Below are 12,701 nucleotides of genomic sequence, written 5' to 3' on the forward strand. Positions count from 1 at the left end.
TGCATTAAAAGTTTATGTTAAAACCCGTTTCTCTTTCATTATATAATAAAACAATTATAATTGTATAATATTCGATGTCATAACTCAGGTTCTTGTTTCCTTAGGATTAATTATAAATATGATATCAGAATATATGTTACTCCCAAACGATCTTTGTTCAATTTGGATGAAAATGTTTAAGAAATGATATTATCTATCACACATATGACATACCATCTCCAATAATGTGATCTAGACAACTTTTGACGGATGTGATTGAGATATACCGGTAGCCCAAGTTTGTTTATTGTGGTCAGGAAGTGTGAGATATTTGTATGAAAGTTAAAAAAGCATAATCAAGTTGCATGTGAATCCTATCAGGATTCAGCATATAAAGTAAATGCACATCTAAACAAAACAGAAAAGACTGGAAGTGGAACAACACATTATTAAGTGGACAACAAACACCAAAAAATAAAGAAAATAAGAATGTAACTTAAAGCTCCCATACAACATTTGTAAGGCAAAAAAATCTAAAACTTCTCCATGGTTCCATGTCTTTTAGCATTTTTTCTTTTGAACTAATTAGGCATAATAACTGTTCATTATTCATGAGTCTTCAGCACGCTTGTCATAAGAGTTGGCTAACATGATTGGGCTGTCAGGCTCACTGTCATCATACCCAATTGTGTATATCAATGTTTATGCTGTTAAATCACTTGATCGTCTGGTCCAGGGTCGTTTTTCACATACTGCAGCCATATAGCTGGAATATTGCTGTGTGCGGTGTTAAATAACAAACAAACAAAAACATTATTTATTAACGTTCTAAAGTAATTTAAGAAGAAACAATCAGGAAGAGCAAGTTAGTAGAGAGGATCAAAGTACGGCACAACACACTGTTTCTCAGCTGTCAATTTTTAAAACTTATAAACAGAACATCTGAAGTGAACACCATAACTCCATGTCATATCTCACCCCGCTCCTCCTCAGCTGGAACCAAATTCAGTTATGCGGATATTGAAAATGTGTAAGTAAACTTGTCATAAAACAGACATTACTATTTTTGTCCAAGATATCTTTATGGATTAAACTTCTTTATTATTTCCCACATGTTTCAGGACCATTACAGATCCCTTCATCAGGTGAACTGACAGTTGAGACTATGACGTCAACACTATAACTAACAGACATCATTACTATTATTGTCTAACATGGACAGACGGAACTTGTTTGTTTATTGACGGCATGTTTCTTATAAAAATATGTCTAGATATTGTCTGCTATGCTATTACTACTGCACAAAGTGTTGGAGTAAGTGAGTGAGTTTTATTCCGCTTTTAGCAACATTCCAGCAATATCATGGTGTGGGACACTAGAAACGGGCTTCACACATTGTGCTTGTGTGGGGGTTTGAACAAATGTCTTCGGATTGACGAGCGGATGCCTTAACCATTAGGCTACATGAACACTGTCCTATCACATTGTACCTGTGTGGGGATTCGAACAAATGTCTTCGGATTGACGAGCGGATGCCTTAACCATTAGGCTACATGAACACTGTCCTATCACATTGTGCTTGTGCTCTTGTGTTGATACCATAACTCATAAGTTTAATTAATTTGAATCGTTATGAAAACACCCTGCTATCAAACACAGTTTGAAAATACCATCAATAGAAACAAAGTTTACTTGAAAATGAATAAATTAGGAATATTACATTAGCCAACATAGTTTAAGACCTGTTGGACCAAAAGGAAAGAATTAATCAAAAGAAAACACTGTACATGCAGTCATACCATGGATCCCAAAAATGATTATATACTCCAGACATTCAAATTTAAATGTCAAAGAATTCAAAATTAACCCAAAGAACAAACATAAGTGTCAGCCATATGAAGAATACATATGCTTTCCTCATCATAATAACCACATACATTCACCAAGATGTGATGAGTAATTGTATACACTACATGCCACTATTAATGTATCATAACATGAGAAGATTAATACCTAATACTTTGACTTTGGTTGTGCAAATTTCCCTGTTTCCATTGAAGTCTTCAGCTGTGAATACGAAGTCTTCCTCATTGGCAATGAGCAGCTTATCTGAAGGCCATGTAGGTGTCACGTTCATTGACTTGATGGCGGTGTTGTCTGACGGCGTGGGAGGGGTGACAGCGTTTAACCCTGTTGTGTATTTTCTGACAGTCTTTTCGGCCACACAGTTGCTGAATGTTGGTTTCTGGGTGTCTGTAAGCCAACAACGTAATGTAGATGAGGTAAGATAAGATAAGATAAAATAATATTTTATTTTATTTGAGTGCCACATGATATACATTACTAAAAAGTGTCACACAGAAAAGACAGTTAAAAAGTATACCATCCGGCCATAAGGCCTACGAGACACTATCACAAATGGGTATCATTGATAAAATCGTAAATAACAATAAAATACATGTATGCCTGTGCAGCACTGAAGTATTGTGCATGATCTAACTCTATGACATCGACAACATGGCAGTCCACCTCAAATCCTGCACGCACCACCCTCCCCCCTCCCTCCCTCTCTCTGACACACACACAAAGCCGTAACATATCTAAAACTAAGACTCGACATTTCAATAATAGTTAGTGCTTTTTTACATCGATGGACAGACGGACAGATGAATATATAGAGAATACTAAACAATGTGAATGGTTTGGCATCTAACGAGCAAAAGTGAGTTAGATACCAATACCATTCACCAGTTTCATAAATATGGTATTACATAGGACATCATTTAGTATTGCATTTATTTCTCACCTAACATTAGCAAAATAATACATCAGAATTCAACTTACAGAACTAGTGCCTTACGCATCATAAAATGGGTCAAGTGTATTAATACATTTCATTAATGATTGTCAACATTTGTCAGTCACAGAAGGCCCAAGCGGTATGAGTGACAGTTCGTACATTTCTGATGTCGACACCTGTACATGTCTTGGTTTGCCTCTCCTTGAATTCCAAGAATTCTCTTAGCTATGTAAAAACATGTTTTAAATATAACATCTGAAATAGCGCGACTTTGAGATGTGTTGTGAATTACAGCCAACATTTTGTTTTGATCATGTTACTTTGGTCATGTGACGAGTGCAAATAGTTCTGGCAGCACGTGATGTTATTACACAATGTGTAATAACATTGTAGATTTATTAAAGTGTGATATCTTCAACGTGTGAGCAATAAAGAACATTATAATATTGAGTTCTTTTCTTTTTAAGGTTAACTGTCTCATTATGGAAAACTTGAATCAGTAATATACCAAATAGCCTAACAGTACTTACCAAGGCATGTGGGGACATTTCGGTCCCACTGCAAAACACCATTGTTGAGTATACAGGTGAGAGGTGTGGCACCTACTAGTGTGTAGCCTGGGCGGTTACATGTATAGTTGACCTGTGCATTCTCCTCATAGGAAGTTGCATGTTGTGTGCCATCCTTAGGTCTACCAGGATCACTGCAAGTGTTACCTATGGCAAACAGTGATAGTGGGTGAGTATTAGTGGTGGTCCGATTAATTGAAATAATTGATGATTGATCACAGTGACTAAATGACCAAGCAATTGATCATGTTTTCTCATACCCGTACACAAACAATTTTGGAACTCTTGCTTGCAATAACAATATTTTTCACAAGGTTGGTTTTGTATGTCATTAAATTTATATTTCATAAGCACTACAAGCTTGTTTCAAGTCATGATTGAATTTATCTTAAAGATATTTAACATACTAGTCATCCTTTAAAGATGTGCAATCTGCAAGGGCATTTTGTGCAAATTGCAAAAAAAGACAAAAGAACTACATATTTTTCTATATTTTTTAGTGCATTCAACAACCACAACAGGCAAATCTGATAAATGACGCTACTCAATTATTTTCAATGATTGATCCCTTGTAATGAACCAAGCATCAATTATGAGATTTTAACCAATACCCAACGCTAGTGAGTATGCTTTAATGTCACTTAGAAAAGTAAGTGAAAACAAGACTGGCAAAAATATTAACTTACATATGCGTATCAAACCAAAATACAGACCAAGACGAAAGTGTGTATCATAGTAAATACAGATATAACATAAATGGCAATAGGTATGATCAATCTTCCAACGTAAAAAGATCAGCCATGAGGTTTAAGTCCCAATATTACCTATCCAGGTAATAAATCCGTTACTTACCAAGACACCTAAGAGTGCCCCATCCCCAGTAACCATTGCTCTTGCACTGAACTGTGTTATTACTCAGACTGGATGCTCCCTCCTTTGTGTACTGGTTCCTACAGACAAACTCAAACTGACTGCCATACGTTGTTCCAATGCCTGCAGGAATGACAGCCCCTGGGACACCAGTTGGTGTGCCACAGTCAATTACTGTAAGAAACAAATGTATATAGATAATAATTTTAAAAAAACAATATTTCATTCAGCTTATTTGGGGTATAATGCAGTTAATCAGACAAATGGACTGGTAGGTACTGATATTTACACTGTATTTTGGCCTTGAAAGGTGGCAAGGATAAGGTCAATTTCCAGTATTCAAAATCACTTTGATAGTCAGCATGTAATCAAAACCTTTAATGTATTATAAAAGGTCTTGGTTTGTCAAAATCCATAATAACATAACAACAATTACTATAGAAGAGTCCTTCTTTACAATTTGTGTATTCATCAAAATGTGACACTCACGTCCACACTCTAACTGTGCACCAAACAGTTTGTACTGTTTAGAGCTGGGGTCTAACAGACACTGGCGTGTTTTTAGGAATGGAGCTCGGCCAGGCACATTACAGGAAATGTTGACGACACCAAGGTAGTTTACACTACCAGATGGCGCTACACTGGGTGTGGTCTTCAGGCCACCAGGGATGGTCACAGCGGGACATGTAGCAGCTGAAGTAATAGACATTGAAAAAAGACATTGAAATAATAGTAGTAATTACATCACACTGTGGATATATAAAATAAGCAGCATCACATGCATAGGGGTAGATGCTAACAATTAAGCAAGCCTGTCCACCCATTTTCTGCCTTGGGAACCATTTCTGACAATCAGAGATGAGAAATATGCCTCGCCCAAACCAATTCAAACAATCATCTGTAGGTCCAACAAGGATGAAACTGAAGACCTTATCCATATCTTAATTGTGGATCTGTATACAAGAGTAGTTATTGAACAATATATGACAATTGCATTACCTGATCATTCAGTGAATGCACAAAGAGGTAATAAAAGACCAATTACTGGCAATTCTTAACAAGCAAAGTCTTGGCTTTTTTCTAAACTTACCACTACAGGTGGGTGCTGTCCCATTCCATTGTCCATTGTCTTGGCAAATGCGAAGGGACTGACCAATCAAGTTGAACCCAATGTTACAAGACACGATGATGGTATCTTGATATCGGTGGTACTGGCGGTTGTTCAGGATGTAGCCATTAGCTACTGGTGGGGGGGTCCATGCACTGGATTCCTGGAAGATAAATATATGTGTGATATGTCACATTTGAGCGTGTAGACTTTTGGTTCATGTGACTACTTGTATCACCTAGACCAAGCACATTCATCTCCTTTTCCTCCACATGCAACATTGTTAAACGTCATTTATACCTTCCATTAGTATAACTAAAGAGGCTACTGAGGCTACATTACAAAACACTCTGCAGACGCCAAGTTGAAATGAGAAATACTTTAACAATCAAGACCATATCTTCTTTGAGTGTCATTTTAGAAGTTGGGAAGTATAAAATAGACAAACTTTATGGATAACTAACTTCTTATTACGTGAGTGTGACATTTCGATACAGATTCTTGTACCGTTGTCAAGCAAGTAATCATCATTCCTGCATGACAGTACAAGAATATGTTATCCATGAAGTTTGTATCGTATTAAACCATATCTTCAAACATCAGGGGCGGTAGGGTAGCCTAATGGTTAAAGCGTCCGCTCGTCACACTGAAGACCCGGGTTTGATTCCTCACGTGGGCACAACTTGTGAAGCCCATTTCTGGTGTCCCCCGCCGTGATATTGCTGAAATATTGCTCAAAGTGGCATAAAACCATATTCACTCACTCATTCAGTCAAATTTCATGTTTGTCTTCTGAGAAAATTGATTGCAATGTACTTACGAACACATGTATGGTTGTATCTGTAAATGTCGCCTGCCATGGTGCCATCCTCGTTGTTGGGGAGGGTGTAGTTAAGTTGTCCGTTTGTGGTGAAGAGCTGATAGCCTTGGTTACACTGACATTTGTAGCTGCCCGGTTCATTTACACACACTTGGTTACATCCACCATTGCCAGCATCACATTCATTAACATCTGCAACAGACCATCATAATCACCAATTACGGTTAATCTTTATAATTGTTATTCATGGTTTTACCTCCACTTACAAACATGGAGGTGCCGTGGTCCCCTAATTATTAGTTTTAAGTGAGTTATTCTTTAATGTCACATCGGCAATATTTCAGCCATATCGTGACATTAGTTTTAAGGGTCCTTGCAGGCAATATGAGGTATTGTGAAGTAAAGGTGTAGTAAACTGTACGTTTTGATAATTTCTTCAGAGTCTGGAATGAATCATTGATTATGTGACTGATAAATGTAACAATGCATGTAACTGCTCGGAATGAAAAAAACAAAGACTTAGCAAAGTCGTAGATGTATTGTGGGTACCATGAATGACATTGTGCTTCCCGCCGGATGCAGTGAACTGTGTTTCTGCGTCCATTTTCAAATTTGCACAATCCGCAATAACCTGGTATTATTCCCCACCACATTGACATCATAATGATGATTACCACTTTTAATGTTACTATGAGTGAGTGAGTGAGTTAAGATTTAAAGTCACATCGGCAATATTTCAGCCATATCGTGACTAAAACTAGTTCTAAATTTGTAATACAGACATATAATATATAAAACCCTGTCAACGAAGGACAGTAAAAATACTAGATAATCACAGCTATCAATATAAAACTAGCGAACAAAGCTAAAACATTCCAAATAAAGAAGACAATACAATGTAAAAATGGGCTATAGATCGCCAACAACTGAAGGTAGATCACCATACTAGGGACCATGGGGACTTACAGTGCCTTTGCTACCTGCATGGACCCTAGTTGGATTTACACCATCCCTTCAGCCGCTGGCGATTGTAGGACATCTTTAGCCGAAAGTTAAAGGAACAAATATACTACGTTTAAAAATCGGGTACGCAAAAATTTAACTTTGGAAGTTTTGGGACTTACGTACCCTCTCAGGAGGACAATAATTTTACATGTTACTATGAAGATCACAATCACCATCAGTCTCGTCACTGATATCATTATCACTGTTAATGTCATCATTAATATCATATCCATGTCATTATGATAATCACTATCCCTGTGGTTGACACATATCATCGTATCCCAAAGGCGTAGATCGATGCTTATGCTGTTGATCACTGGATTGTCTGGTCCAGACTCAATTATTTACAGACCGCAGCCATATAGCTGATATATTGCTGAGTGTGGCGTAAAACTAAACTCACTCACTCACTCATAATAAATGTTAATATCATTGATACTGTCTTCATGAAAGATTATGATAACAGTTATTATAATTTGACTACTCTACTATCATGATGATGATACTCAGTGACATTGTAATTGTCTAGTTTCACTATCAACTCAACAGTCCTCAAATCCAGTTTCAAATGAAAAATTTAGAGCTATTATAACTTCATTATATACGTCTACCATTCTACCATAACCATATTATTAAGATTAAAAGAAAATACATTCTTTGTTGGAAAATCAGAGGTACATAACATGAAATCTTCTTGTACATAACATGATGATATACCAATCACAATCCAGCATTTACTGAAGTCATGGTAGAATTACTTTCTAATAGCTCAAGAAAATGCATAATCATACATTACTCATATCTTGATACTTATCATAAATACACTTACCATCACATGTTCGTTCATTAGCATGGAGAGTGTAGCCTGGGCGACATGAGCACGTGAAAGAACCATCTGTATTCATGCAGTTATGAGTACAGGGTGAAGGACATTCATCGATATCTGCAAAAGTGAGAGCTTTGGTGAATATACCAGATATTTATGTTATCACACATCACCAAGCCTTCAAGTTTGTAACACTGACATATTGAATTCTTATTATGGGTTGTAATGGAAACATAGAGACACCAGTTCATGATTTTTCAATAGGGGTGAAACGGCGGTATTAATAGAACCACGGTATTTTGCCTTTGCTTCGGTATACCATAATCCAATCCAAAAATTTGGTATTTTCAGTTTTTGTACTGTCATTTTATTAACCTTTTATAACCTTTTTTGTCCAGAAATCGAATCATTTTGTCAGAATCTATGCATTTCTTTGCTAGACGGCTGCTATTTTCCCAGAAGTAAGTTCTCATATACAGAACCGAAACAGACCAAACCAAAGGCCATGTACCGCAATACAAACCGTACCATGGTAAGAGCGTACCATTTCACCCCTATATTTCATGGTGAAGAAGAGTCAAGAAAAATGATCACAACAACAAACCTTTTCAAATTATCAAATATATATCTAATAGGCACATAAGATGTTTACAGTTCACTGACATTAGTTAAAAACATAGCGTTCAAAATTACGCATCTATTGTAAAGTATGCAGTCCAACTTTATTTTAACTTATTTGCCCCCTTTCAGTAATACATTTGCTCACCTTCACAGGCCATGGAATCCAGGTTTGTGAACATTTGGTTAGCACCACATGTGACCTGGTCGCTGGTAGAATTCAGCCTATAGCCGCTGTCACAGACAACTGAGCGGACATCTCTAAATACGGCCGCCTGCGTGTTGGTCATTCTTCCATGAGGAATACGGGGGATTGGACAACTCAGTGCTGAAGAACAACCACAGGACATGAATGAATACAAACTCCATATCAATCACTCTCCTACCCAGAGTTCCATGCGGCCAGCCAGCATAGTACCTCTGCCACAGGCCAGAAAGATGTGAGGATTCGTTACATCTTGCACCGTTCATTCGATATAATCTACATATTTCTAATTTCTTTTATTTTTGACGACTCTACACATCTAATTAAACATCTTTGACAGAATGGTTTAGTTTCACTGAGAAAAAATCCTAAAACATGTAACACTATTTTGATTTGCGTAGCAATCCTTTGTTTACATAGGCTGTACGTCTCCACGTGCTGTCATCGAAACCAACAGAGAACAAACGATGCAACCAGTTTGATATCTAAATATGTAGTCATAAATGTTACTGTCACAGTTGTGGAAGAATATACATGTAACAATGTAAAACATTGTGAAGAGCACGCTGAAAAGCTTGCGTAAGGCCAGTCTCTTCTTATTATGAATATGCGTGTTTGTTTACAAAGAAGAGAAAAAGTCTGGTCACGTGATATGCAAATTATCCCGTGGCAGTGATGTTACGCTAGTGTGCATATCAATGTTTATTTGAAGCAGATGAGGATCAATCACTCTTTGCTCAATAATGGTCGACCCGCGAAGATCAAGGTTAGAACTGGTCTTGAGTAACCCATGCTTGTCGTAAGATGCGACTAGCGGGATAACGTTGATGCATGTCATCGCATCCCAACTGCGTAGATCATTGCCCATGCTGTTGATGACTGGATTGTCTGGTCCTGACTCGACTATTTACACACTGTTGCCATGTGGGTGAAATATTGCTGAGTGGGGTGTTAACAACGTTGTATAGTAACGCCAAATATACCTCAGTAGGTATTAAACAACAAACCAACCAACCAACCAATAATATTCACACAAGTATAACTGAGTATGACTGCAAAAGTATGATTGCAGTTGATGTTCTAGTTACAGTGGGCGAGTATGATTTTACGCTGCTTTTAGCAATATTTCAGCAATATCACAACACCAGAAATGGGCTTCACACACTGTGAACATGTGGGAATAGAACCAGGGTCTTCAGCATGACGAGGAGATGCTTTAACCACTGGGCTACCCCACCGCCCCTTCTAGTTACATGTAAGTGGCATAAGCTGTCCAACAACTGCTTGACGTGCACAAGAGCAAAACTGCAATAAATGTTATACTTACGAATACAGGAAGGGACAGGAGCAGTCCAAGTACTTCCTGAGGTACAGAACAGGATGGCGTCTCCTGATATCTGGTAGCCGGCATTGCAAGTGAACTTCATGATGGATCCAAACCCAGTGCCATCCCCTTGAACCCTTGTAACGCTTCCAAAGTTCAAGGTTGTAGGTAAAGCACTGCATGAGGCAACTGTAGGTAAACACAAGATGTAGGGTAACTATATAAACCACTGACAAGTACATTATTCAATGTTACATTCAAAGTCTTTATTTCTAAACCAAAATTGCTCAATTGTACAAAATGACTTTTTCTGATATTAAAAGAACAATACTCTGTTTTGCTCATTGTGTAATTTTAAATATCAAGTTAATATTTCTGTTTATGTCTTAGAAATAGTTCCACAAAGCATCGTTAAGAATTTTCACTTGGATGTGAGTGAGTGTCTAGTCAAATCTACCAAGTTTAGCTATTCCATTCACATACTTGTGATTCACTCTAAGAATAGGAATCAGAGAGAGTATGAAATTGGGGAAGTCTGCTGGCTACTCACTTGTGCAGGTAGGAGTGGGCTCCCATGTGCCATCATTGCGACACCTGATGGTAGCAGAGTTTGTGAGAGTGAACCCTGGGTAGCACGAGTAGGTGACACTTCCACCAACACTGCTGCTCTGGCCCATTGACGAGTTGACAAAGGCGCTGCTCACGAGGGGTGCTGGTCCACAGTACTTGGCTGAAACACAAACGCCACTTTTAGCAATATTCCAAGAATATCATTCTGGGGGGCACCAGAAATGGGCTTCACACATTGTACCCATGTGGGGAATCGAACCTCGATCTTCGGCATGACGAGCAACGCTTTAGTCACTAGGCTACCCCACCACCCCCCCAAACATGGAAAATGTCAGTCACACAAAAGTCACATTCAGACTAAAACGATTCTGTTGAGACACCACTTCTATACACTAATTCAAGAAAACTAAAAAGCAATGTTATAATGGTAAAAAATGGTACGGCTTAGTCTGTAACAAATATGTCTAAATAAAATTCATAATAATTAATACATTCATAAGAAACCTCTGCTAAAAGTAGAGTCGATTGTACAGTTGTGACTATATCGTGAGTTATGATAATGTACTACAGGGTGATGTACCCCTTGTCACTCATTCATTGACTGAGTTAGAATTGATCTTCAGTAACCTGTGCTTGTTGTAAGAGGCAACCAACTGGGTGGTCCGGCTCGCTGACTTGGTTGACACTTGCCATTGTATCCCAATTGCATAGATTGATGCTCATGCTGTTGATCACTGAATTGTCTGGTCCAGACTCGATTTACAGACCACCGACATATAGCTGAAATATTGCTAAGTGTGGCGTAAAACTAAACTCACTCACTCACTCATAGGCACTCACGCTGACAGTTTGGAGTGGTTTCGCGGTCCCACTTTCCTCCATACGTGCATATCATCCTTGTTGAAGGGAAACTTTCAAAACCAGGCGACTTGGTTGTGTCCTGATATTCTTGAGTGGCAAACCTGTATCCATCTTTGCATGTCACCGTAAACTCGGACATAAATTGCCAGTTAGCATTGGATGGTGTCAGAACTGTTTTATCATTGAAGTTAGGGTTGGGACAGTCTGGAATTAAATTGTAATATTAATAACAAGTTGTATACATAAATGACATTCCAAGATAGAAATATGTGTGTCAACAGTTTGATTAATCCTTGAAACAAATGTACCATAATAATACAGTTGAAAAGATTTATTAAAAAACAGAAACTTCGTCAAATAATATCTACTACTGTACAAAGATTAAAACAACCTGATTATCATTCTGGTTACACAGGTAAGTGTTGAGTGTATATACCTCAGGTATAACATCAATTAGGATGCAGTTTCCTATTAAACAAGACTTTAGTGAAAATAAGCAGTTCCTTTCTCACCAATTGAATATTCAAAAAGAAATCCCTTCTCTCTTATAATGGCATTGGTTTCGAAAGTGACATTGAATTCTCCATTGTTTGATCTGCTTGGTACGGGAGAATCTCCAGAGAGAGTATCAGGCATGGCACCTCCATAATGGACCTGTAGAACAAATACATAGTAACTGGGTAAGGCCTAAAAAACAATGTTGTGGTTCCGATTACCCGACCAACCCTTGAATTCTGGTGCCGACCCTAGTTTTTTTTACGAGGTATGAATAAAATAAGCTTTCAGATACCATTGTTTTTTCCCGGCACCAACAGACATTGGTCATTCTGACAGAGAAAGTTGATATGATGACCGTAAGCTTGATTGAATAAACAATTACGCATTGATAAATGTGTTATTAGTTCGTACTTTACTTTTTTTAAAAATTGTAAAAAATATTCCTTCCTACCCTAAATTTTAAACATTTTTTTTATTTGGCCTAAATAGGCTGTCATACAGACACTGAAACATATATATCCAAGGAAGTCCCTGCAAGTTTAGAATATGTGGCAAATTTATATTTCCACAGTTTCAATCTCTGGGCTCCTTTTCTTTATATTTTATGATTATTTCTTATGAACAGTATTTTTCTGTAAAATATGTTGA

General features: G+C 37.6%; 1 protein-coding gene across 1 annotated transcript in view; it reads right to left on the minus strand.

Annotated features, from left to right (window-relative positions):
• The window catches only part of LOC124261499, a 78,852-nt gene that overhangs the window by 36,569 nt on the left and 29,582 nt on the right, over nucleotides 1-12,701 (minus strand). Inside the window, exons 12-24 of the mRNA XM_046695819.1 lie at nucleotides 12,068-12,209; nucleotides 11,535-11,759; nucleotides 10,675-10,854; nucleotides 10,128-10,313; nucleotides 8,744-8,923; nucleotides 7,981-8,094; nucleotides 6,147-6,338; nucleotides 5,801-5,859; nucleotides 5,309-5,489; nucleotides 4,708-4,911; nucleotides 4,201-4,392; nucleotides 3,310-3,495; nucleotides 1,993-2,232 (exon numbers count right to left, since the gene is read on the minus strand). Of these exons, the coding sequence (XP_046551775.1) occupies nucleotides 1,993-2,232; nucleotides 3,310-3,495; nucleotides 4,201-4,392; nucleotides 4,708-4,911; nucleotides 5,309-5,489; nucleotides 5,801-5,859; nucleotides 6,147-6,338; nucleotides 7,981-8,094; nucleotides 8,744-8,923; nucleotides 10,128-10,313; nucleotides 10,675-10,854; nucleotides 11,535-11,759; nucleotides 12,068-12,209 (2,281 nt within the window). The remainder of the gene's footprint in view (nucleotides 1-1,992; nucleotides 2,233-3,309; nucleotides 3,496-4,200; nucleotides 4,393-4,707; nucleotides 4,912-5,308; nucleotides 5,490-5,800; nucleotides 5,860-6,146; nucleotides 6,339-7,980; nucleotides 8,095-8,743; nucleotides 8,924-10,127; nucleotides 10,314-10,674; nucleotides 10,855-11,534; nucleotides 11,760-12,067; nucleotides 12,210-12,701) is intronic.

This window comes from Haliotis rubra, unplaced genomic scaffold (assembly GCF_003918875.1).
Source record: "Haliotis rubra isolate DU_JTF1 unplaced genomic scaffold, ASM391887v1 Scf8, whole genome shotgun sequence".
Classification (NCBI taxonomy): Eukaryota; Metazoa; Mollusca; class Gastropoda; order Lepetellida; family Haliotidae; genus Haliotis; species Haliotis rubra.